At 42.4% G+C, this 27,008-nt stretch overlaps 1 protein-coding gene and 1 long non-coding RNA gene across 2 annotated transcripts; both read left to right on the forward strand.

The window, feature by feature from the left end:
- The first annotated feature begins 537 nt into the window (after window positions 1-537).
- LOC112846460 (uncharacterized) lies at window positions 538-12,086 on the forward strand. Its single transcript, XM_025905983.1, has 6 exons — window positions 538-550; window positions 755-786; window positions 1,604-1,650; window positions 9,556-9,589; window positions 11,144-11,338; window positions 11,566-12,086. Exons 2-6 carry the CDS (start codon window positions 771-773, stop codon window positions 11,892-11,894), a joined length of 621 nt encoding a protein of 206 aa, XP_025761768.1. The 5' UTR covers window positions 538-550; window positions 755-770; the 3' UTR covers window positions 11,895-12,086.
- A 1,529-nt stretch (window positions 12,087-13,615) lies between these two features.
- On the forward strand, window positions 13,616-19,101 carry LOC109199333 (uncharacterized). The gene is made up of 5 exons (XR_002059756.2): window positions 13,616-14,083; window positions 14,814-14,892; window positions 17,648-17,805; window positions 18,172-18,258; window positions 18,642-19,101. It is a non-coding gene; the product is annotated as an uncharacterized LOC109199333 (long non-coding RNA).
- Window positions 19,102-27,008: the final 7,907 nt, after the last annotated feature.

The following is a 27,008-nucleotide window of genomic DNA, read 5'->3' on the forward strand; positions in this document are numbered from 1 at the left end:
TTATATAGATGGATTTCATTCACTTTTACTTTCCTTATGATAAACCATGACTGTTGTAAAAAAACATTTCTGGGAAGCAATTTAACTGATGCTTTGCTTTCCTGACACTTTTTTATCCAAACCTCATCTGACTTTTCCCTTACATGACTTTGCAATTATTAGAAAAGATCAAATGGACATATGTATTTATCTTTCAAAATGTGAAACTCAGATTCTTTTTAAATATTTGCAGGCTATAATTAATCATTACTGATGAACACAGCAAATGAAAATGCCTGTTCACATATTTTTATATTGTTTTATCTCTGAAACCAGCAGACTGCTCACTGATTGTTTTTCTGCAAACATTTGTCAGTTGCTTAAACATAAAGCTCAGAGTAATTGGGGGGAAATTTCCAAGACACAGGAGGTTGATTTCTTTTAAACCACATGCTTTATCCTGAAAAAAAAACCAAAACAAACAAAGTGAAAGTGGGGAGGCTACTATATAAAAGACCGAGTGCTTTCTTTAAATAGTTTCACTACTTTTTTGTCACTGCAGCAGCACAAGGTAGGAAGCCAGACTGATAATGTTTTATATTTTTTGGCATTTTAATTTCTTAAACACTGCTGCAATGCTGACTTTACCCTGTAATAGACTGATGATCTGTCCAAAGTCTACCTCCTTGTAGAGTATGTTAGCATAGACCTAACATAGTGGACATGCACATCTGTTACCTTTTGCTTCTTATTTTTATATCTTTCTTTCTTTCAGATCTTCAGATTTGATCATGGAAAAATCTAAAAGTAAGTGACAAATTGTTTAATGCAGATATCCAACTTAGTCACCACAGTCTTCTTGTTCATGTTCATTGATATAATTCTTATAATAATGATACCTCAATAATACCTCATTTTTATTATAGTGCTGAGTCATTATTAAAGTGCTGACGTTATGCCTGCTGCCTCGCCTCTGTCAGTGCGCCCCAGGGCAGCTGTGGCTACAGTGTAGCTTGCTATCCAACTTAGTCACTGCATTGAATTCATGTTGTTGTTAAAGGCATTGATAAAATTCATATAACATTTATACTCATAATACCTCATTTTCATTATAGTGCTGATACATTATTAAAGTGCTGATGTGATGCCCGCTATGCAGAGTAAAATCTTAAGCACTTAAATCCCTCACTCTCAAATGTTTCACACATTATGTTTGTATGCACAACACCAGGGGTGCCCAAGTCCAGTCCTTGAGAGCTACTGTCCTGCAGATTTGGATGCATCACTACTCCAACACAGCTGAATCAAATGGTCTGATTACATCTTCAGCATGGCATCATGTTTGGCAAAGGCCCGGTAACAAGCCATCCATTTGATTCCAGTGTGTCGGGACAAGGATGCATTTAAAAGCAGCAGGAAAGTAGCTCTCAAGGACTTGGCACCCCTGAACTACACACACAATCATAGCATGGGAGTTGTTTAAGTAGAAAGCCCATGAAAATGTCACCTTACTCCTCTTTTGTTTACTTTGTGTGAATAATGATATAAAAGTCAAATACTATATACTACTACTATGAGCATTTTAAACAACACTCTTCAACTTGTTAAATATTTTTTTCCCCAGATCAGTCACCCTCTTCACCTTCAACTGCTCCAACACCACAAGTACAGGTTAGTGAACCTCCTTGGTCCCTCACATCACAACTAACCTAGAGCATACACACAGCAGAACTCACTTTATAACAGGAGCTATCATGATGGAGCTAAGAAAAAGACTTTTTCTTGAACTTTAAGGAGAGAAATGTACTTTGGCCATGGAAATACAAGGTTTGTGGATAATGATTTTGGCATGACACTTTGTTAGAATTACGATGAGCTAACAAAAATTATAAAGTTGTTAGAAAATACATAGCTTGTCATTTTTGTAATTTCACAGTTTTAAATATTTTGTTCTCTATTATTGAGTCCATAAAATTTTAACAACAGTGTTTTCATACTTTGCTTTCGGATTTATGGATTCATCACAAAGTAGAAACCAGTTATTTAGAAGCTTCTAATGCTTAAGATAAGATAACCTTTATTTTTCCCACGTGTGTGAAATTTGTTTTGCTACAGCAGTGGACAGTGCAAAGTTGCATAGAAAAATTAGAGAAAAACACTGGAATAAGATATCAATAAGATACTGTACACAATAGAATAGGATAAAATAGAATAAAAAAATTTAAAAAAAATAAAATAAAATATATAATCGAATAAAATAGAATAAAAAAGAATACAAATGCTATATACAATTGAGTATAATACAACGATGACAGAAAAGAGTAATGCACTTAGTGTTATTACTATTGCACATGTGTGGATGTGTGTGTTTGATCAGTTTGAGTCTTTGTTGTGGAGTCTGACAGCAGTGTGGAGGAAAGACCTGTGAAATCTCTCCGTTCCACTCCGTGGGTGCTGCAGCCACTGAAGGAGCTGCTCAGTGCTGTCAGAGTCTCCTGCATGGGTTGGGAGATGTTGTCCAACAGGGATGACAGCTTAGCCACCATTCTCCTGTCACTCACCACCTCCACTGGGTCCAGAGGGCATCCTAGAACAGAGCTGGCCTCTTCATGGCATTATTCACAATTGTGTGTTTATATGTGTTAAATGATTAACACATATAAACACAAAATGACTAACATGTGCACAAATATAGTTTATTAATAGAAATTTTATAAATAATTGCTACTTATTCCAATTCATGGTACAGTTGTTAAGTATTTTATGTGACCTCATCTAAAATGAGGACTATCTATGATTATAATAATGCATTTACACATGAAAATAAAAGGCAAGGTGTCAAAAAAGGTCTCAGCTATCTTTAAACACAAAAAGAAAACTGACAAAGATAAACAGAAATTCAAATATTTATTATCATTATTAGTCTGTACAACGCTTTTTACAAGAGAAAGACATGCTAAGTACCTGAAACCAAGTCTCAATCTAATATCTCATATATATATATATATAAAAAAACAAAAACACCCATCTCGCCCCTGCGGGCGGTTTATCCTTCAAGCTCGGGTCCTCTACCAGAGGCCTGGGAGCTTGAGGGTCCTGCGCAGTATCTTAGCTGTTCCCAGGACTGCGCTCTTCTGGACAGAGATCTCCGATGTTGTTCCCGGGATCTGCTGGAGCCACTCGCCTAGCTTGGGAGTCACTGCACCTAGTGCTCCGATTACCACGGGGACCACCGTCGCCTTCACCCTCCACATCCTCTCGAGCTCTTCTCTGAGCCCTTGGTATTTCTCCAGCTTCTCGTGTTCCTTCTTCCTGATATTGCTGTCATTCGGAACCGCTACATCGATCACTACAGCCGTCTTCTTCTGTTTGTCTACCACCACTATGTCCGGTTGGTTAGCCACCACCATTTTGTCCGTCTGTATCTGGAAGTCCCACAGGATCTTAGCTCGGTCATTCTCCATCACCCTTGGGGGCATCTCCCATTTTGACCTTGGGACTTCCAGGTTATATTCGGCACAGATGTTCCTGTACACTATGCCGGCCACTTGGTTATGGCGTTCCATGTATGCCTTGCCTGCTAGCATCTTGCACCCTGCTGTTATGTGCTGGATTCTCTCTGGGGCATCTTTACACAGCCTGCACCTGGGGTCTTGCCTGGTGTGATAGACCCCAGCCTCTATGGATCTTGTACTCAGAGCTTGTTCTTGTGCTGTCATGATTAGTGCCTCTGTGCTGTCTTTCAGTCCAGCTTTGTCCAGCCACTGGTAGGATTTCTGGATATCAGCCACCTCCTCTATCTGCCGGTGGTACATACCGTGCAGGGGCCTGTCCTTCCATGATGGTTCCTCGCCTTCCTCCTCTTTCTTGGGTTTCTGCTGCCTGAGGTATTCACTGAGCACACTGTCAGTTGGGGCCATCTTCGTGATGTATTCATGGATGTTTCTTGTCTCATCCTGGACTGTGGTGCTGACACTCACCAGTCCCCGGCCCCCTTCCTTCCGCTTAGCGTACAGCCTCAGGGTGCTGGACTTGGGGTGAAACCCTCCATGCATGGTAAGGAGCTTTCTTGTCTTTATGTCAGTGGCTTCTATCTCCTCCTTTGGCCAGCCTATTACCCCAGCAGGGTACCTGATCACGGGCAGGGCGTAGGTGTTGATGGCCCGGATCTTGTTCTTACCATTCAGCTGACTCCTCAGGACTTGCCTGGCCCTCTGCAGGTACTTGGTGGTTGCAGCTTTCCTAGCGGCCTCTTCATGGTTCCCATTTGCCTGCGGGATCCCCAGGTACTTGTAACTGTCCTCTATGTCTGCAATGTTGCCTTCTGGTAGTTCAATCCCCTCAGTTCTGACTACCTTCCCTCTCTTTGTTACCATCCGACTGCACTTCTCCAGCCCGAATGACATCCCGATGTCATTGCTGTATAGCCTGGTAGTGTGGATCAGTGAATCGATGTCTCGTTCACTCTTGGCATACAGCTTGATGTCATCCATGTACAGGAGGTGGCTGACAACCGCTCCGTTTCGTAGTTGGTATCCGTAGCCAGTCTTGTTAATGATCTCACTGAGGGGGTTCAGGCCTATGCAGAACAGCAGTGGGGACAGAGCATCTCCTTGGTAGATCCCGCACTTGATGGTGACTTGTGCTATGGGCTTGGAGTTGGCCTCTAGTGTTTTACGCCACCTCCCCATTGAGTTCCTGATGAAGGCTCTTAGGGTCCTGTTGATCTTGTACAATTCTAGGCATTCCAGTATCCAGCTGTGGGGCATTGAGTCATAGGCCTTCTTGTAATCAATCCAGGCTGTGCACAGGTTGGTCAGTCTGGTCTTACAGTCTCGGCTGACTGTTCTGTCTACCAGTAGCTGGTGTTTTGCGCCTCTGGTATTCTTGCCGATTCCTTTCTGTGCCCCGCTCATGTATTGACCCATGTGCCTGTTCATCTTAGCCGATATGATGCCTGACAGGAGCTTCACTGCTGATCAATGCCGTAGTGTAGATCAGCTTGTTAGTGTCGGTAATCGTGGTTGTAGGTATCATCCGTAGTGCTGCATTGACATCATCATCATCATCATCATCATCATCGTTTATTTATATAGCACTTTAAAAACACACAAGGCTGACCAAAGTGCTGAACAATAGAAACATAATAGATTCCATAAGAATAATAAATACGATAAAAATAATAAACATTATAAACATAGCAAAAACAATAAAATATAAGTAAATACAAGTCAGTCAACCACTGAGTCAAAAGCCAGTGAATAAAAATGCGTTTTCAATCTGGATTTAAAAACCAGCACTGATGTCGATCGCCTAATGTGAAGAGGAAGGTTATTCCAAAGCTTAGGAGCCACAATAGAGAACGCTCGGTCGCCTCTCAGTTTCAGCCGTGATTTGGGGACTGAGAGCAACAGCTGCTCAGCTGACCGGAGCGAACGAGTGGGGACATAGGGCTTCAGCAAATCAGACATATATGCAGGTGCCAGACCATTTAAAGATTTAAAAACCAATAAAAGAACTTTAAAATGAATCCTAAATTCAATTGGAAGCCAGTGCAGGGAGGCCAGAACTGGAGTAATGTGCTCAAATTTCCTTTTACCAGATAAAAACCGTGCCGCAGCATTCTGTACTAATTGCAGGCGTGTCAGAGTGCCCAGTCCAACCCCAATTAAAAGGGAGTTACAATGATCCAAGCGTGAGGTTATAAAAGCGTGGATGACAGTCTCCAAGTCACGCCTTGAAAGGAAAGGTTTAACCTTCGACAGACGCCTGAGGTGATAGAATGACGATTTCACCACCCCATTCACGTGGCCATCAAAGGTAAGAGCAGAATCGATTTTTAACCCAAGATTGGTAATCGAGCTCTTCAGGTGAGGGGTCAGAGCAGCAAGGTCAACATCAGGGATATCAGAGGAACGATTCGGGCCAAACACAATTACTTCCGTTTTACGTTCATTAAAATTTAAAAAGTTTTGAGCCATCCATGACTTAACATCACTAAGGCAATCAAGCAGGAGTCTAATTGAGGAGCTATCAGAATGACTGAAAGGAAAATAGAGCTGGCAATCATCAGCATATAGATGAAATGAAACATTGTGTTTACGAAAGATCGCACCCAGTGGCAGGAGATACAATGAAAACAGTAATGGCCCAAGAATAGATCCCTGTGGTACACCCCATGACAGAGGGGCCACAGAAGACGATGATGAGCCCAACTTAACACAGAAGCTCCTGTTTGAGAGATATGATTTTATCCACAGGAGTGCCAAGCCAGAAATGCCCACACAATGCTGTAATCGAGAGATCAGCAGGTTGTGATCCACTGTATCAAATGCAGCAGTCATATCTAGTAGTATAAGCACTACGTGTTTACCACAGTCTGTCGCTACCAGAATATCATTCATAACCTTTATGAGAGCTGTCTCTGTGCTATGAAGCGGCCTAAAGCCGGACTGGAAAACTTCAAAGATTTGAAAGTTGTTTAGATAATCCATCAGCTGAGTGTGAACAACCTTTTCCAAGATCTTACTCAGAAAAGGAAGTTTAGAGATGGGTCTAAAATTTGACATTACTGAAATATCTGAGCCTGGTTTCTTAAGTAAGGGATGAATAACTGCATGCTTAAACTCACTTGGTACTTGACCTGACAAGAGGCTGGTATTGATTATGTTCAGAATATGTGGTCCAACAGTAGGAAACACCTCTTTCAGAAAACGGGGATGAACGACATCATTCGGAGAACCACACGGTTTAGCAGTTAACACAAGCTTCTCTAGTTCAGGTAGAACAACTGGTTGGAAAGCAATAAGCAAATTTAAACAGGGAACATGCACAGCCGGGTCAACAGAAGCTACAGTGGAGGGTCTCAAACTAGCAACCTTATCCACAAAGAAATTGAGAAACCTATTACACATAACCTCAGAAGATTGCAAAAGAACATGATCCTCTGCATTCAGTACAGAATTAATGGTATTATACAGAACACGAGGGTTATGTGAATTAGCAGCAATAAGTTGTGAAAAATAGGAGTTTTTGGCGGTCTTTACTGCCCTCTGGTAAGCTTTCCAGCTCGTCTTAAGAGCTTCCAAAGAGACGTACAGCCTGTCCTTTTTCCATCGTCTTTCACATCTCCTACATTCTCTTCTAATGGCTCGAGTAAAATCGGTTAGCCAAGGGCTGGCCTTGGGTTTACACTGCCTGAGTCTTAGAGGTGCAACAACATCAAGGGCAGATTTACAAACAGAGTCCAGATGAGAGAGTAATCCATCTACGGAGGACGACTCAGAGGGACTGGACATAAGTTGTTCAAATAGTGTTGAAAAATCTTCAGCAGTATCTGAGCCGAAGGCACGATAGCATCGCGTCGGTGCAGCCCGTTTAACAACAGGACTAAGAGGAACAACGTCAAATAAAATGGGCATATGATCAGAGAATACAGCATCCTCCACATGTAAGTTACAGACAGATAACCCATATGACAACACCAAATCCAATGTGTGACCACGTTCTTGAGTGGCACATTTAACAGATTGAACAAGATTAAAAGAGTTCACCAGGTCCATGAATTCCTTAGCCAGGGGCTTCCCTGGGCAACATACGTGTATATTAAAATCACCGAGTAGCAGGACCTGGTCATACCGGGATGCACAGTCAGCGAGAAACTCCGAAAACTCAGATAAAAACTCCTTTTTATATTTAGGAGGCCGATAAACTATTGCACACAGCAATGAAGGCGAGTGGCCCAGTTCACACAGGCAAAGTTCAAAACTGGTGTGGCGTGTCCATGAGGATAGTTGCTTAAACTCAAAGTGTGATTTAAAAACAACAGCTAACCCCCCGCCACGACCAGAAACTCTCGGAGCGCTAAAATAAGCACAGCCGGCGGGCAGCAGTTCAGAAAAAACGCTTAACTCACCGGGTGAAGTCCAGGTTTCAGTCAAACAGAGGAAATCCAATGCATGGGAAGAAAAGAAATCCTTCAGGATGAAGGTCTTATTCGCCACCGATCTGGCATTTATTAAGCCCAACCTGAGGGGAGCTGGTTCGGAGACCTCCGGGGTAGTGACAACCAGATCCACCGATCGAAGGTTTGATCGGTCGATTCCCCTCCAACGCAGATGCCGAAGAGGGAATGATTTAACAGGGCTGCTCCCGATAGAGCCGACAACGGGAACCAACCAGGAATCCACAGGATCCAGAGCACGCAATGGTACCAGGAGTCGTGGGATCTAGCATCATCTAGCAGACCTTCTGAGGGTACTTCACATAATCTTGGTAACCGGCTACGGGGGATCCAGGTTTCAAGCTTGGCCATGATCCTATCTTTCAGGTCAGTTCCTCTCACACTCAACGATCCTTCTCCTATCGCACTTGGGGTTATGTACCCAAACTCGGGTGGGGGTGATGATATCTCTCCCCTGACCTGGCGTCCTGACTCCTCCTTGCCGTTGCATTTATGTTGTACCTCGTCAATCTCTAGCTGTGAGAGCAGTCCTTTCTTTCGAATGTTGGAACACTGAGCTACTAGTTGTTTCGCCGTCATTGTGGATGTTGGGTATCGAAGAATCCATAGGTCCCTCATCCTATTCATGTAACCCCTTCCGCCAGGGTTACTTGTGTAGTAGCATTCCAACAACGCCCTGTTTTCATCTCTTGCCCACCGATGCCTTCTTGTTCCAGTAGCCCACTTCTCGTCAGGGTGCCCTGGTTCCTCAACACCTGACGCGGACCTTGTTGATCCGGCCGACGTCCGAGCCGGCATGCCTTCATATTTATCTGTCTCGCTCATGTCTGCGGTAGGCTTGCTTAGCATGGGGGGTCTAGTCTCCTTCTCCTACTGCTTCATGATGACTGCTGCCATGGTATAGATCAGGTTGTTAGTTCTGGTAATGGTGCCGGTAGGTATTGTCATTAGTGCTGCATTCACGTCATCTAGTATATCTTCTGAGTGTACTTCACATAGTCTTGGTAACCTGCTACAGAGGATTCATATTTCAAGCAAAGTGTTTGTTCATCCATCGATGTTTCACAAGAAATGTTCGTCCAATGTATTGTTCAGAATTTTATCAAACACACAGACAATCATCACCAAATGGCTCTTGACCTAAACTGTTCTCAGCTCACAGGCAGTAACCTGGGAATTACGATGGATCATATTACGTCCTTGAAATTTTGGTTATATATGTAATACTCTATGATCAGAGGCTAAAAATTATTAAACAATTGTCTGACAAATGGTTTCAGGGCCAAGAAAAAAATGTACCCAACTATATGACCTTAGCTGTATGAGTATAGGTATAGTTCTGGTTAGATGTTCATCAGTAGTCTCCATTTCAAATGATTAATTCCAAACCAAACTGATATGGGACCATGTTCATGGAAGTCCACTTGATAATCTGAAATACCATTTAGCTTTTAAATTTACTTCATTAAAAACAACAACAATAAACTGTCATTCTGTTAAGTAAGTCACAGCAGCAAATCAACAATAGGATCACACACTTTTTAAAAAAATGTTCCTGTCTGAAAAAATGTAAGTAAAGAAACAAAATTCAATTTGTCTACAATTTCTTTCAGAGGCCGTGCAAACTTCCAGACAACTGCAGGAAGGGTATGTACCAACTTATTAGTTGGTATTTTTAATTCTTGAAATGTATTGCCATTTCTAAATAAAATTATGAAAAGCTTTCTTCTCTGTCATATTGTCATAATGTCGTATTTTAATCAGATGGTTTGTTCGTGTAACTTTCACACTGTAAGAATTTGTTAATGAGTTTCTGACACAGAAAGCCTTCACTTTTATTTCATTTGTTTTTTTGATAAAGATATGGAAATATCCTCATAAATGTTATGTTTATACATTTAGCCTCTGAACTTGTTTAGATGAAACTGTCCATCAGTGTTTCCTAACCACTGTGTCACGGCACATAGGTGTGCTTTTAGAAATTATCAGGAGTGCCATGGAAGATTAATGGTTCCACCTGATTAGTACTCTAAGCAACCAGCGTAACGGGCAGAATAATCCCATTCTCTTTCACTAGAGGGCAGTACAACTACCTGCTCTAATTAAATGGGTTACCAACTGCAAATAAAACAGAAGAAGAGGGAAAAGAAACTACATAACAGTCATGCTGTGAGTGAGACAATGTTGGAGTCAAATTGTTGAATGTTGTCATTGTGTTTCTTAAATTTGTAAGTCTTGGTTCAAGCTGTAGGATCAAAGACATTCCTTTGTCTCAGACCACCTCTCCAGCCACTCTGGTGCTGGGGGAGGTTTTATTGTAGGTACATCCTATCTGAAAGACCTGATTCTTGTGTTGTTAGCTTCCTGCTTTTATGACCTTTGGTGAGCAGGAGGTCACACACACACACACACACACACACACACACACACACACACACACACACACACACACACACACACAGTGTGCCTTGTCTTTTGTAACCAAGGGGGCTTTTACGGTGGGAGGTGCTTGTGTTGTGTAAACTGTAACTGTCACGGGAATAAAAGGCTACGAGGCTGCTCTAGTTGGGCTGGAGACAGGTGAGGAGCGTTAAGCTCCACAGCCTGGTTCCGATCAGACTTTCTTCGCTAGCGAATAAAAGACCGGTTGAAGATGTTCTGTCTTGTTTTTGTTCTTCATGAGGAATAAGTCTCTAAACTAGCGGGGCCTGTGGAAGAGCAGACTCAACAGACAATGTTGTGCATAATAGTAAAAGATACAAATTTAAAAAGTAAAAGTAGCCAGTCTGACCTGGGTCCTGGAGAAAATTCCAACCCAAAAGAAGACCCTAGCACAAACATTTTTGCTTGCTGCTGTATCGTGTCATTTCTTTAATGAGAAAAACTTGCCATGGGAAAGACTCCTCTACATGACACTGACAGTAAAACAAAATAATTGGTGGATTAACAGTGCTTCCAGAGTTTTTTCCATTGGAAGTTTCAACCTCTTACCAATGCCACTCTTTTTCTTTTTACAAATCACACCACACTGCATACCATAGTATGCATTACTTCATTACATGGTAAATACAACCTTGTTTCTTATCAAGAAGACAAAATTTGCCATTTAGTCATGTGTCAGAGTGAGCATCCAATCAAACTTTTAAAAAAAAGACCTAAAGCTTTTTTGTTAAGTTTTTCCTCTTTTCAAAATGTGTGCAGATGCAGTAAATATCTACACTTACTGTACAGCTGAGACCTTCGGGGCCGACAAAGATGTGCTGTACCAAGTAAACTTGTCTCAACAGCTACTGGTGGAGAGCACAGACCTACAGGAATGCAACACTGTCATTGTTTTCTGCCCAATCAACTCTCGTGTTAGGTCAGATGTGAAGGCAGCCATGTCTAAAGCACCAGGTACTATAAAGCTTGGTCACAGTAATATGAAGTGTGTTCAGTTTTCCATAATTTCTCTTTTACTTTACTCACTATCAATATGCTTATTAATATTTTAGTTCAGTTTTGCAGATAATCATGGAAACATCTTTTCTTATGGTTTCAGCCCTCTATCCATTCAAAACAGTAACAATGCAATGGCTTTGTATTTGATTTTATTTATTTAGTGTTTTTTCTGCTGTGTGCAGGTAATAAAGACATCATCCTGGTTGTGATGCACCATACCCGAAAGACAAACTACTCAACAAGTGGGACAGGATTGTCTCAAATATTTCCAAATGTAATCCTGCATGTTGATGTTCTCTTTCATGAGACTGAGAGAGGATTACTGAGATGTCAAAAGAATGAACAGGCAATCTGTCAGATACAACAACAACTACAGAAACACAATGATATTAGCGAACCAACCAACACTGTGGGAGAACAGAGTCATTTGGCCCTGCCCCAAAGTCAGACTTCATTAGGGCCAAAGATGCAGGGATCTAACATTGCAGATCGTCACTGTCTGATTTTGTAGTAAGATCGCTCGGACACTGACAATGACAGAAACTGTGTTTAATTGAGAATAATTTCAGCTGAGATTTAAACTTTGCATGAAAAAGGATAAACCTAAATAGTCTAAATGAACAACATAATGCTTATTACAATGTTGAATCTTTACAACATGAGATTTAATGTCACAACCAAACGAATGAAAATGCTGATACTATAAGTGTTCATATCAAAAACAATGACTGAATAACCTCTCGTGATAATATGAGTCCTCAGTTTCCTTTGTTGTAACACTTTATTTTAGCAGACCTATTTTGCACTTTTATGCTGTGTATAGAAAAAGATTGCATGGTTTACGGCAGAAAGTAGCATAGTTGTACACAGCTCTAACACATTTTACAAATGTTTAAGGTCTTTTTAATGAATGATAATGAAACAAAAGTCTACATGAACATCAAGGAATTCTTCAGATGTTATTGATTTTGTTTGTCAATAAATTCTTTGACTATTAATTCGGGCCCAGGGCCACCAAAAGCCCCTCCTTGTTCATGACAGTTTTCAGGACCCAGCCTGCCCCCTGCCACCTCCCAGCCATGGGTTTTAGGGATCCTTCTTGGGGTCCCCAGGGGTGTGGTGCGAGGTCCTTGGGGAAGACCCTTGTGCCGTATCCACCATCCTGCGTCAGCTGGCAGTGATGGGGTAAGCCAGCCCTTATGTGGTGTCAGATCCTTAACATAGGGAGGTTCTGGAAGCAGAGATGATCTCTGTTGTCCTCGCAAAGAAGACCCACAATGAGCGGGTAGGGTTCTACTCAAGTTATCTCATCTAAGTAAATTCAGACGTAAAAAATAGTTAAATAAACTGTTTTACCAGTTGTTCTATTCTTTAATCTAAAAAACCCACCTGATATTAGAGCTGCCGGGAGAAAGAAGTGTTGACTCATATTAGCTCAACACAAAAACTTGTGAGATGATAAAGTGACATCCCTATAGAACGAAAAACATATTTTTTCAATAATTGTGATACAGAGAATTTGGGGGGGACGGGGGTTGTTTTTTTTTCCAGTGTGCCTGAACTCTAAACCTTTAAAGTTTCATATCTATAAATATAAACACAAAAATATCTGAAAGCATTTTGAACCTGACTGGATGCCGTCCGAGCAGGTTCGTCTCAGTGTATCTTTCTCTCTTAAACCCCTCCTACAAACTCAGACTCTTCTCCTGCCTACATTTCAATATCATGCAAACCCCATGTGGACTTTGTTTACTCTGGCAACAAATATTTTTATGTTTTGTATCTGTTTGTGCTTTGTGTCATTTTCTCTTGTGAAGATAGGTGAGATTTTTTTTCAGTTATGAGCTACTTTTATTTTCATTAATATAAAAACAGTTTAAGGCGAAATTACGCTTCACTTTCGAGGTCACTTAAAATACCTAATAACTTCTAACTGTCAGAAATAACAATGAATTACAAAATGATATAATTATTTATAAAACATTTATTAAGACACTAGCATGGAGCTCATATGTCAATCAATAAATATATAAATTTGCATCTAAAGACTTTATAATTTATTTAGAAAGAATACAATGATATAGGGCTTTATCAAGAATAAATATTTATAAATGATCACTAAGGTGAAGTAATGCTTTATAAATGATAAAATAAGATCTTAATAATAGCTTACTAAAGCTCAACAGTTCACACATCAAATAGAAACATGAATCACTTGTAATGATTACACTGTAAAAACGATAACTAGTAATTGTTGATTTGAGTAAAGTTTTCAAATTAAACTGACTTAGAAATAAAACTTTCCATTTACAACCTAAAATAGCTTGTCTGCCCAACAAATTTCTTCCATTGTTGTCCTAACTAAGATTTTCTAGCGAGCATAACAAAGATTATCAACTTTTGAGTAGATTTTTTGAGTCGAGTTGGGAACCGGTGGGAAACCCCGTAGGTGACTGGCTCACGTCGTGGTCTGAATAAGTCTGAACTAGACCAAACGAGTCTGAGCAGACTGTGTGATAGTGGTTTGTCGATGTGTTCTGAACTGAAAACCTGCTAAGAAACTTTGAACAAACGTGGCCAAAGTTGGATGAAAATTACAATTTTTCGACCATTACGGATTTTACCTGGTCTGAAGTTGGAGTGTATTATTTGACCATTTTTTGGACAGGTGCGGGAGCTGCCGGCCATTTGCCCTAGCAGGTAAGCTAACGACATCTGTTATTAGGATTTTCTACAAGCGCTAGGCTGCATCCTCCTGAGGACCCAGGAGGGTGGAACGAGTAAAGCACTGAAAAAAAGCCAAACAATAACATATTTAAGTCATCTAAGGGACTTATATATCATGTTTAAGCTAGCGAAGGACCGCGCGGGGGGTTGAAAATGATATGCCAGGAGTTCGCTGCTCTCGCTGCTCTAGCGAGCCTTGAATCCCCAGCTAGCTATCGAAGCTGGTGGTAACAGACGTCTCCGAAAACGTAGAAGCATTTTTGCAAAAATGTGTTGTCTTAATAAACTGAGCAGATATTTGAAATTTACACAGCTACATTCTCGCCTGAAAATACCTTAAAAGTTTACTTTGTGACCCAGAAAGAGTAATAAGAGTAATATTAAAACTAAGTGGCTGCCGCCATTGTTTGAAGGGAGAAACTAGAATCGGCTGGGCCGCGCTATGAATTCTGGCATAGGGTGGGCCACGAAGGATACACCTGACCCATCCTTCAAAGCTGTGGAAAGTATTGTATTGTTTTGAGAGCCTTTTTGTTGGTGGAGTATTGATTTTATGTACAATTCCACGGGTAGACGCGATCTGTACGGTCCGACTTTGCACATGCGCAGTAAGGATCGGGGAGTCCGATCCGTAACTTTTTTTTTTGTTTTTTTTTTCTACATTATATTGAAATGTTTCATTATTGCAAACATTTTCTCTCAGGCGGAGAGAGGTCGTGGAGTGTCAGCCTATGGTATCTGAGGTCCAGGAGAGATGACCTGCGCTGTTTTCCTCTGAGGAGGTAAGACTGTCCAAATTTATTTATAATTTAATTATTATTCAAATTGGGCATGATTTATACTTATATTGAAGCAGTACGGTATTTGCTGGGGTAATGCATTGGCCAACTTTATTATCTTGTGCTACCACTCCAGTCAAGGCCCTTGCCAGTGTTATATTGAAATCCTTACCCTGAACATTTCTGCCAGTACAAGAGTCCCCATGCTAAATCGAAATTGTGAAACAGAAAGGCAATCTCATAATTTTGACTTAGCATGTATTTTTTTTCTTTTTGTGCTAGAAATAGGACTTCTATAGTCTGAGGTTGTTAGGGAAAGAATACTAAGGCAGGTCACAGAATCTGATTGGTCACATATTTTGGTGCAACTTAGAACATAATATGTATTTTCATATTGATACTGGGTTTTGTGGGGGGTGTTTCTATTCCTGTGCAAAAGACGTATTCATGAGAGATTTTTGAAGTAGGTTTTGCTGTTGATAACACAGTCAGGCATATAACATGGTGCAGACTGTCCAAGACAGCTACCCAGGAATTTTCTGTGCTAATCAGATCACCGCTCCATCCTGCTTCTACCCGCCTACAGGCAGAAGCTGAAACAGGAAGCTCCAACCCTGAGGGCGGTGCATCGTTGGTCGGACCAATCGGAGTCTACGCTGCGGGACTGTTTTGATCACGCGGACTGGGAAATGTTTCACGTGGCTGCTAAAGACATCGATGAATACACAGACTCAGTCTGTGGATTTATCAGAAAATGCGTGGAAGATGTCGTCCCATCCGGAACAGTTAAATCCTTCCCAAATCAAAAACCCTGGATTAACGGAGATGTTCGCACGGCGCTAGCGGCACGGAGCACCGCTTTTGCCTCCGCGAACACATCGGACTACAAACACGCACATTACCAACTCCGGAAGACGATCAAAGCAGCCAAACGTGAGTACAGGGACAGGGTAGAGCAACAGTTTGACAACCCTCGGAGTATGTGGCAGGGACTAAACACGATCACAGACTTTAGAGGGAAAACCAGCACACCGCAGACCACGGCCTCTCTGTGTGAGGATCTAAACGTATTCTACGCTAGATTCGACACAGCGAACACCAGGAGACCGGACAGTGTGCGCACCGCGGATGACGTCAGTGCACACACTGTGTCTGAGGAGGATGTGCGGAAGTACTTCAGGAGAGTGAACCCACGCAAAGCTACTGGTCCGGACGGGATTCCCGGCCGCGTCCTCAAGTCATGCGCGGCTCAGCTGGCTGGAGTGTTTACACATATCTTCAACCTTTCCCTCTCTCTGTCTGTAGTCCCAGCCTGCTTCAAAATGGCCACCATCGTCCCTGTACCCAAATCCTCCACCATCTCATCATTGAACGACTGGCGACCTGTAGCCCTGACCCCCATCGTGAGCAAATGCTTCGAGAAGCTGGTCAGGGACTTCATCTGCTCTGCACTACCCGACTCACTGGACCCTCTACAGTTCGCATACCGCCACAACAGGTCCACTGATGATGCCATAGCCCTGACACTCCATGCTGCCCTGTCACACCTGGAGAAGAGAGACACGTATGTGAGAATGCTGTTTGTAGATTACAGCTCAGCATTCAACACCATCGTTCCCTCGAAGCTGGACAGGAAACTGCAGGATCTAGGACTGAGCAGCTCCCTCTGCAGCTGGATCCTTAACTTCCTGTCTGACAGACGCCAAGTGGTCAGACTGGGCAGCACCACCTCATCCCCCATCACACTGAACACTGGTGCTCCACAGGGGTGTGTACTGAGCCCTCTCCTGTACTCACTCTACACCTACGACTGCACGGCCACTAACAACTCCAACATCATTGTGAAGTTTGCGGACGACACTACAGTGGTGGGTCTTATCACCAACGGTGATGAGACAGCCTACAGGGAAGAGGTCAGCGCCCTGACCCACTGGTGTCAAGACAACCATCTCACCCTCAACGTCGCAAAGACAAAGGAGCTGATAGTGGACTTCCGGAGGTGCAGAGGAGTACACACCCCCATCACCATCAACGGCGCCGCTGTGGAGAGAGTGAGCAGCTTCCGCTTCCTTGGTGTACATCTGGCTGAGGATCTTACGTGGTCAGTACACATAAACTACAGGAAGCGGTGCCTGAGGAAAGCGGGGAGGATCATCAAGGACTCCAGTCACCCCAGCCATAAACTCTTCAGACTACTTCCATCAGGAAGGAGGTTCTGCAGCATCCGGTCCCGTACCAGCAGACTGAGAGACAGCTTTTTCCACCAGGCCATCAGACTGCTGAACACGTCATAGACACCTCACCCTCACTACTGGAACTTCAACATTATGCACTCCATACTGTACATTAATGCCACTGTTTTGCACATACCTACCTCTGTATATTTTATATTTTATATATCTTATTTTATTGTTTACTCTATTTCATTTGTAAAACATGTATATACACACTCACACACACACACACACACACACACACACGTAGAAAAACATATTTAGTACACACATTCAGTAATGTATATACCTTTATATATGGTACATATATTTATTACTTTTTAGATTAACCATTTTTATATTTTGCTTGTTGCACGTTATTGTATTTTGCACAACTCTGTTGCTTGTGAAGCTTGCACACAAGAATTTCACTCGCATGTACTGTACCAATGTACCTGCACATGTGACGTGACAATAAAGGTGATTTGATTTGATTTGATTTGATTTGATTTAAATGACACTATTTTGGTGAATGTATTGTTTAGATATCTGAAAATTTCATCGGATCACAAGCAAAGACCTCCTGGGGACCTTCAATGCATCCCTTGACAAAGTTGTGCCTGGCCTGCTGAAACTGTACTGGTCTAAGAAGGGAGCTCTTGGTGAGGAGATGGAAGACCTCCTGGATAAACTTGATGAACAGGTGAGTGAAGTGCTCCTTTATCTGACATTTTTAGAAGAGAGTATACTTTTCTCTTAACAGAAACTGAAAAAGATGTTGGCTTCAAACAAAACACATCAGTGGATATGTCAGTAAAAATGAATGTCATGAGTCATTGCTTTGTTCTTATTTGGCAGTATTTTATTTAATTTGTAAAACGAAAGTAAAATTGTTAACATGGTGTTGTTGTTGTTGTTTTTTTTTGGGGGGGGTTGTACGTTTTGCGTGTTGCTGGGTCTGACCTGTGCTTTACTTTCATTACTATGAGAGTTCTGATTTTGCATTGTGTATAGTACACCATGTTACTTCACTAATTGAAATTCTTGTTTTCCACTGAATACTCTTTAGACATCCAACACTGTGTCCAACGGGCACTGAGAGGCCTGCCCATTTTCCTCAAGAGAAGATGCAACAGAGGTTTTCCTGAAGTGCTTAGTAAGTACAAAAAAGTAATGCAAGTAAAACTAATTGCTATGAGATGTTTTTAAAGGATGAGTTTATCCAAAATGGAAATGTACACTTTCTCAGTGCAGTCCAGATAATTTTATAGTGGGGATTGCAGTTGTCATAACTCTCACTCCTTTTTTTTCTGCTGAGCAGCAGCTGGGCATTATTAGTGGTTGTTCCATAGCAGAAAATTATTTTTGTACAAAACTCACAAGGTGGCATTAATTAAAAGAAAATAAGCTTTTTCTTCTTAAAACCTCCATGGGTCAAACGACCAGCATGGTATAGAGGTTAAAGTTAAAATCTTTTGAAATTTGTTTTGTCTTTAGTTTTTCTTAGCTTTCAATAATTCATATTTTACTTTTCTTCAGGACACTGACATTTTGGAACCAGTGTTGAACGGTGCATCAGTTGCCATCCTCACCATCCTACAAGATGACGATGCTGATACGTCTGTGCGAGAACATGCAGTTGTGTTGGAAGGGGACATCGTGCTACATAACATTCCAGATCTCTCTACTGCCCTGGCACACCTCTTTGGCCTTCTGTATGCCCTCAACATTGATTATCCAAAGCAGATGAGTTTTACCTTTGAAGCAATTCAGGCCATCTTATTTTGGCCTGGTCGGACAATATGAAGGTGAAGTGGATAAATCATTATTCGAAATGTAAATTTTAGTCAGATGAATCTGTATTGTTGAGAATATATGGTGAAAATTTGTCTTGTAGTATTTTAAAAGATTTGTTATAGTGTTAGTTTCCTCTTCATTGATGGTAACATTTCTAAGAACTTTTAACTTCCATAGTTCATCATAGTAAGCCTGTGTAAAATGTCAATGTCTGGGTGCATAGGCAATCGTTTGTGGCACTACCCTATTTAATGTGCAATAGTTATGTTCAGCTTTTACAAGACGGTCAGGGTGTGTGTGCATGAATTATTAAGTTGCTGGACACTTTTCTTTTTTGGTTCTGGACTCTAGAATTTTAACGTCTCTGCTGGGGTGCTCAAAGCACCCAAAAGAAACTGGCAACACGTTTTTGTTTGTTTATTTCTTTTCTTTCTTTCTTTTTGTTTTTTTTAACAGAAATTCACCCTACTACCCATGACATTCTGAAATGTACTGAAAAGACTGTTGAACAAAATAAATAAGCTTTTAGATAACATTGAATTGTGCTTTGTTTTATTCTATATCTATTTATTAAGTGTTTTTTCAAGTATAATAACAACATACATTTTCCTTTGTTTATATAGGTAAATTTTCAACTCACTGGAGTAAGAATTGTATGATTACTCAACAAGAATATCTGTGTTTGGTGAAGGCAGAAATACATGGCATTGAAACCAGAATTTCTTCGTTAGACTTCCAGGATTATCCTAATTAGGTGAACAAGGAGATCCAAGTTGGCAGAACTTGTAAATCTTAGTTGAGTCAACAGCAGTTGGCAAAAGTTGAGAAAACTCAAAAATCTCTTGCATCATGTTGCCTTGAAATTTTACGTTTTCTCAACATTTTCTTTTTTACAGTGTAGAAACTTGATAGAATTTCAAATCTAGTTTGGGGAGTCATTCAGTGAGAAACAGTGAAATGATTTTCCATGTGAAAAGGTGGACAGCAGAAACAGAAAGAAACAGTGAGAACTAAAAGAGAAACAAAGAGCTTTGGAACAACGAGGCAGCAGGAGGACAGCTGCAGTTTAACAACTTCAATTCACTGACAGGAAACAACATTAGAAACATCATCATCCTCAACTCATCTGCTCCACTGACACTGACACCTTCAATGGCAACACCTTCACTTTACCATTAGTGTAAATGTATGGAAACATCCTGTGAGTGAAAGTGTGTGTGAAGGTGTGTATGTGTGTGTTAGTATCAGGATCAGAGAACGACAGCTTTCCTCTGTTCCAGTCCAGATTCACTCTGATCCTCTGGAGCTTCTTCTGTACTGAGAGAGAAGCACAATTGCTTTTGTCTGTAGAGGTTCTTCAAACAAACCCAGTCCCCACCCTGTATTGTCTCCAACCTCAACATCCAGGCTGTGAGTCCCTGAGTTAAAGCCCTCAGAGCTCAGGACAGAGCAGGAACGATCAATCCTCTCTGGATTATCAGGAAGCTGCTGCCTCTCTCCTCCTCTCACACTGGTCAGATCTTCAGACAGGATGAGGTTTGGGTCAGCAGTGTTTGGGTCCAGAATGAGAGGAGTGTAGGAGACCATGTCCTTCATGTTGTTCCAGATGTTGAAGGTCAGGTTGCCCAGGTGTTTGGCCTGGTCTATCAGAGCTCCTGAGGGCAGCTGTGGATCATCCAGCAGGGGGCAGCGCTGGACTCTTTCCACTGCAGCCTTGTAGTTGTGCAGGAATGAGACGTCTTCAGCTCTCAGCTCCTCCTCTGTGGCTCTGACTGTGTCTGAAAGAGCTGCTATCTCTCTGCTCAGAGCCTCCATCTTCTCCTTCATCATCCCACTCTTCTGCTCCTCTTCCTCCCTCAGTGCAGCCAGCCTGGCCTCCTCTTCCTCTGCTAGAAACTGGTGAAGCTTCTTAAACTGCTCCTTAATCTGCCTCTCTGTGTGTTGGGCCTGGACCTTAATGTGTTCTGCTGTTTGATCAAACTTCACTTGAACTTCTTCACAAACCTTTAACTTCTTTATTGTCATTGCACAGTCATACCTTGTACATTAGTACAACGAAAATGGTAATTAACCCACATCGGTACCACACACAACTAAACACAGCACAACACAGCAACTTAAAGTGGATGTTTGTAAAGTGCAAGAAAGGTATGAGTAAAAAAATGCATCACTTAATTGATAAATAAAAAAATAATAATTGAATGTTCATTCCACATTATTATTATTATTATTATTATTATTATTATTATTATTATTATTATTATCATTATTGTTGTTGTTGTTGTTGTTGTTGTTACTGCCCCTCAAAATATCCAATCAGGTCAGCTGTTAGCTCTGATTAGGGCTATATCCCTGTTGTAAAACCTGACCTTGACCAGACATGAAAAAAGAGAGTGTTGATGAATCATGTTTTCTTCTACATCAGGTGGAGACCAGGTGCACGTGTGTCACTTACCTGACACCAGTATGCACTATGGAAAGAAGGCAAAGCTGACAGAGGCAGTTTGTAGCTATGGGCAATTTTCTGCTGCTTTAACGTAGGTCCTGTGGTACATGTGTAGGTTACTTTGACACATACATAATTATTATTGCAGACCATGTACACACTTCATGGAAACAGAACTTACTGATGACTATAGCCTTTTTCAGCAGGATAATGCCCCTGCCTTAAAGTAAAAATGTTCTAGGAGCACAACAGTGAGCTTCGACTGATGACAAATTACTCAGGTCTTAGTCCAGTCAAGCATGAGTGGGATGTTCTGGTAAAACAAGTCTAAACCATGAAGGCTCCACAACGCAGCTTGAAAATATTGCTAATCTATGCACACCTTGAGGAGTCCAGTGAAATCCATGCGTCAATGGGTGAGGGATGTTTTGACAGCAAGAGGGGGACCAACAAGATATTAGGCAGGTGGCAATGTTTGGCAATGTTCCCTCCATGTGCAATTGCGCATTGCTGGCACTATCTCTGAGCACGGAAAAAAATAAAAAAATAAATCGTACCTGTTAATTGAAATTAAAATAAATATGTTAACAATTCTGTTTTGCAGTGTTAGTCAGTAAGTGACTGGCTGCTCCTGTATGGGATTAGAACGATGCCACCTTATCCCATAGTCCAGCCAATGATGCGATTCACATTCGTATATACGCAGCTAATCAACGTGGTTGACAGGCTATGACAGCGTCCTTATGTGCCGACACCAGTGTTTTAGCTAACAAAGCGGCGTGAAGCCACGTTAATGACAATAGTGATGGTAGATTTGATTATTTTTACTGAATCGAGTTTTAATGAGTCACTCACCAAAGTGAATTGGGTTTTTTGAGTCGTTTGATTCACTGAGTCAGTTGACCAGAGAGTGCAAAAAATGTACATTTTCTATCAAACTTAATTTCTTTTCTCTTTTCATGTAAATCTTACTGCTAAGATGAGTGATTCTAAAAGAAAACAACTATTTTATAGAGCAGAAAAGAGCAAAAATATTTCTAAAGGGAACATTTATTTTGTTTATTTTTATTTTGTTAGTATTTTCCTTAAATGTGTCAAATATATATTTTCTCATCTAAATGTCCACTGAGCTGTGAGCCAGGGGGCGGTAATGCGCCTTAACATTGGTTGCCAACCAAGAAGAAGAAGAATCTGTGAGCCAGGAGGGAGGGGGTTAGTGAGTCCTGAGTGATTTGCTCGCTCTATAGATGTGTCCCAAAACGTCGGCTGCATCCTTCGGAGGACCCGGCCTTCGCAGTCTACGTGGGCCGGGTCCTTCGAAGACCGATAAGGCCGGAAGTGCGAGGCTGTGAAATGGGACGGTCTAGCCTTCAGATTTGCGTCACCGCTGTGTCGGTGGAGTTTAATAAAGTCGGCCGTCTGCTCCTTGCTATCTAAAATATTACAGGACACTGGCGTAAATTCTCGACCGTCTCACACTTCTGTTTAATCAGTTTTCTGTTTAACGTTTATTCAGCTGTGTGAAAATCCCGGAGGAACCCACCCGATGGATTAATAAAGTTTTATTTAATCTAATAATCTAATAACTTTGATCTCAGCCAAACCGATTTACTCCGGAACAAATAAAATACCGAAGAAAGGCAAACAATTACATTTTTAAGTTATCCGATTGACTTATATATCATGTTTAACCTGAGTAGCGAAAGAACGGGGGTCTAAAAACGATGAAGCCGGGAGTCCGCTGCTCTCGCCGGCTGGAGTGACCATTGAACCCTCCAGCTTGCTATCGAGCGGGTGGGTAACGTCTCCGAAAACGTCGGCACACTTTTGCAAATATACGATGTCTTGATAAACCAAGCAGATATTTGTAATTTACACAGCTACTTTCTCGCCTGAAAATATGTTAAAAGTTTATTTTGTGACCCAGAAAGAGTAAAAAGACTAATTTTAAAACTTAGTAGCGGCTGCCATTGTTGGTAGCTGAAATTTGGCTGGGCCGCGCTATGAATTCTGGGATATGGTGGGCCACGAAGGACACACCCAACCCATCCTTCAAATTCGGGGAAATGAAGGACGCATTTTTCGGCCGCATTTGAAGGAGTCGACGAATTGGGACAGCCTTCGTCGCCTGGCTGTGACGTAATCGGCCTTCAAATAAGATAAGATAAGATAAGATAAGATAACCTTTATTGGTCCCACACGTGGGAAATTTGTTTTGTCACAGCAGGAAGTGGACAGTGCAAAAGTTATGAAGGACAATTAGAATAAAATAAAATAAGAATAAATACAGTACACAACTGTACAGAATAGAATAAAAATAGAATACTATATACAGTAAAATAAAATAGAATAAGATATACAATAGGATAAAAATAGAATACAAATGCTATATACAACAGAGTGAAAAATACAACGGTTGCCAGAAAGATTATTGCACATTTGTGATTATTGCACATTTGTGTTATTGCACATTTGTGGATGTGTGTGTATGATCAGTTAAAGTCTTTGTTGTGGAGTCTGACAGCAGTGGGGAGGAAAGACCTGCGAAATCTCTCCGTCCCACACCGTGGGTGCCGCAGTCTCCCACTGAAGGAGCTGCTCAGTGCTGTCACAGTCTCATGCATGGGGTGGGAGATGTTGTCCTGCAGGGATGACAGCTTAGCCACCATTCTCCTGTCACTCACCACCTCCACTGGGTCCAGAGGGCATCCTACAACAGAGCTGGCCCTGCGGATCAGCCTGTTCAGTCTCTTCCTGTCCCCAGCAGAGATGTTGCCACCCCAGCAGACCACACCATAAAAGATGGCTGAGGCCACCACAGAGTCATAGAAGGTCTTCAGGAGTGGGCCCTCCACTCCAAACGACCTGAGTCTCCGCAGCAGGTACAGCCTGCTCTGCCCTTTCCTGTAGAGGGCGTCTGAGTTATGAGTCCAGTCCAGTTTGCTGTTCAGATGAACACCAAGGTACCTGTAGCTGTCCACAGTCTCAATGTCCATACCTTGGATGTTCAGTGGTTGCAGTGAAGGATGTTTGTGCCTGCGGAAGTCTACCACCAGCTCCTTGGTTTTACTGGCATTGATCTGGAGGTAGTTCAGCTGGCACCAGTCCACAAAGTCCTGAGTCAGTCCTCTGTACTCCTTGTCGTCCCCATCAGTGATGAGGCCGACTATTGCAGAGTCATCAGAGAACTTCTGCAGGAAGCACTGGGTGGAGTTGTGGGAGAAGTCTGCAGTGTAGATGGTGAAGAGGAACGGAGCCAGAACCGTTCCCTGTGGGGCCCCCGTACTGCAGACGACCCTGTCCGACACACATCCCTGAGTCCTCACATACTGTGGTCGGTCGGTGAGGTAGTCCAAAATCCAGGTAGTGAGGTGATGGTCCACTCCAGAGTTCTCCAGCTTGTCCTTCAGAACCGAGGGAAGAATAGTGTTGAAGGCACTGGAGAAATCAAAGAACATGATTCTCACAGTGCTCCCAGCGGTCTCCAGGTGAGCGAGGGAACGATGAATGAGGTGAATGACGGCATCATCCGCTCCAATGCCAGGCTGGTAGGCAAACTGAAGTGGGTCCAGTGATGAGCTCACAAGGCGCCGAAGCTGAGCCAGGACCAGTCGCTCCAGGGTCTTCATCAGGTGGGATGTCAGAGCCACCGGCCTGTAGCTGTTGAGGTCCTTGGGGCGTGAAGTCTTTGGCACTGGAACAACACAGGAAGTTTTCCAGAGCTGTGGGACTCTTCCCAGCCTCAGGCTCAGGTTGAAGAGGTGCTCCATCATACCACACAGTTGGTCCGCGCAGGACCTGACGACCCTCGAGCTGATGCCATCTGGACCCGCTGCCTTCTTGGCTTTAATCCTCCTCAGTTCCCTCCTAACCTGGGTGGTTGAGAGAGACAGGCTGGAGCCTTGTGTTGAGTGTGTATTGGATGCTGTTGTTGGGGGTGGGGAGGAGTGAGCAGGGTGAATAGAGGAGGTGTGAAGTGTCTGAGGTGTCAGAGGTGGAACAGCAGCAGTGGTGGTGGGTGAGTCTGCAGCCGATGTTGGAGACTGCCTCATGGCTGAATCAAATCTGTTGAAGAAATGATTCAGTTCATTTGCCCACCTCACATCCCTCCCAGGCAGAGAGTTCTGATGTTTGTGGCCTGAGATGGTTCTGAGGCCTCTCCAGACTTCACCAACGTTATTTTGCTGAAGCTGGTTCTCCATCTTCTGCCTGTAGCTGTCCTTCCCATTCCTTATCAGTCCCCTCAGCTCTCTCTGCACCCTTTTCAGCTCCTCTTTGTCTTTGGATTTGAAGGCCCTCCTCTTCTGCTTGAGGACAGCTTTAATTTCCGGGGTAATCCAAGGTTTGTTGTTGGAGAAACACCGTACAGTCCTGGTAGGTACGGTGTTATCCACACAGAAATTAATATAGTCCGTAATGCATGTAGTAAGGCTGTCGATGTCCTCTCCGTGGTCGTCACAGATCACCTCCCACACAGTCGACTCAAAACAATTCTTAAGAGCCTCCTCGCTCTCCTCCGACCATCTCTGCACTGTGCGGGTGGCTGGTGGCTCCCTGCGCACTAAGGGCTCATACACAGGGACAAGGTGCACCAGGTTGTGATCAGATCTGCCCAGGGGAGGGAGAGGTGATGACCTGTATGCCTCTTCAGCATTGGCATACAGTAAGTCCAGTGTTTTATTGTCTCTGGTTGGGCAGGTCACATACTGGGTGAAGGTGGGCAGTGTGGAGTCCAGTGAGGCATGATTAAAGTCCCCTGATATTATGAGGAGGGCTCTCGGAGATTGTGTTTGCAGTCTGCTGACCACAGAGTGGAGAGTGTCACAAATGCGGCCTCCGGAGGATGCAGCCGACGTTTTGGGACACAGCTTATGATTCAGCACAGGAAAGGAGGAGGTGAGTAGCTCAAATGTGCTGTTAGCATATTAGCAGAGCGATACTACTGTGAACCGAGGAGCTATTGTCTTGATGTGAGCTCCTACTCAGGGTTTTTTCTTCCAGTTCAAAGCAGAAATGTTTTGTTAAGACACTGGATGTTGTGTTTTTCTCCACAATTTTAATTATAAGCTAGATATATTGCAGCTAACAGCAACAGGGATGAGTCAGTGAGTCAGTTGGACTTGTGAATCATGATTCATGAGTCAGTAAAGTGATTCTCGAGTATTGAACGATTTGTTCATAATTCGCGCATCACTAACTGACAACCTGTACAACCATTGGAGGTGTGAGCAGGACAGACGGAACAACTGACGGGAAAAGTTTTGACTTTATACCAGTTTTTAAAGTGTGTTGATAGGCCACGTAAAACCAGAGTTATGGTTTAAAAAATATAGATAAATATGCAATGTTTGTATTTTTCTCTGAATACAATCGTTGTTTATATTTAGTGCGGGAAGAAACGGTAAAAAGAGCATTTTATAAGGAAAACGCTCAAAACCACTCTCCGCCTTTGAGCTAACCCCCCCTCCCAGCCTTTCCTATTGGTGGAAAAATGTACCATGTCAACCAATCAAGAAATGATATGACAACGTGGCATTTAGATGTTTAGGGAGGGGGAAGCTTTAGGAGTGACGGCGGTGTTTTGAGATGTGAGAGATTTGCCACATTTAGCGCAAATTTTGTGTAGTTAGTGTGTAGTTAGTGTGTAGTGTAGTCAGTAGTTT

Source organism: Oreochromis niloticus, linkage group LG3, assembly GCF_001858045.2.
Source record: "Oreochromis niloticus isolate F11D_XX linkage group LG3, O_niloticus_UMD_NMBU, whole genome shotgun sequence".
NCBI classification, from domain to species: Eukaryota; Metazoa; Chordata; class Actinopteri; order Cichliformes; family Cichlidae; genus Oreochromis; species Oreochromis niloticus.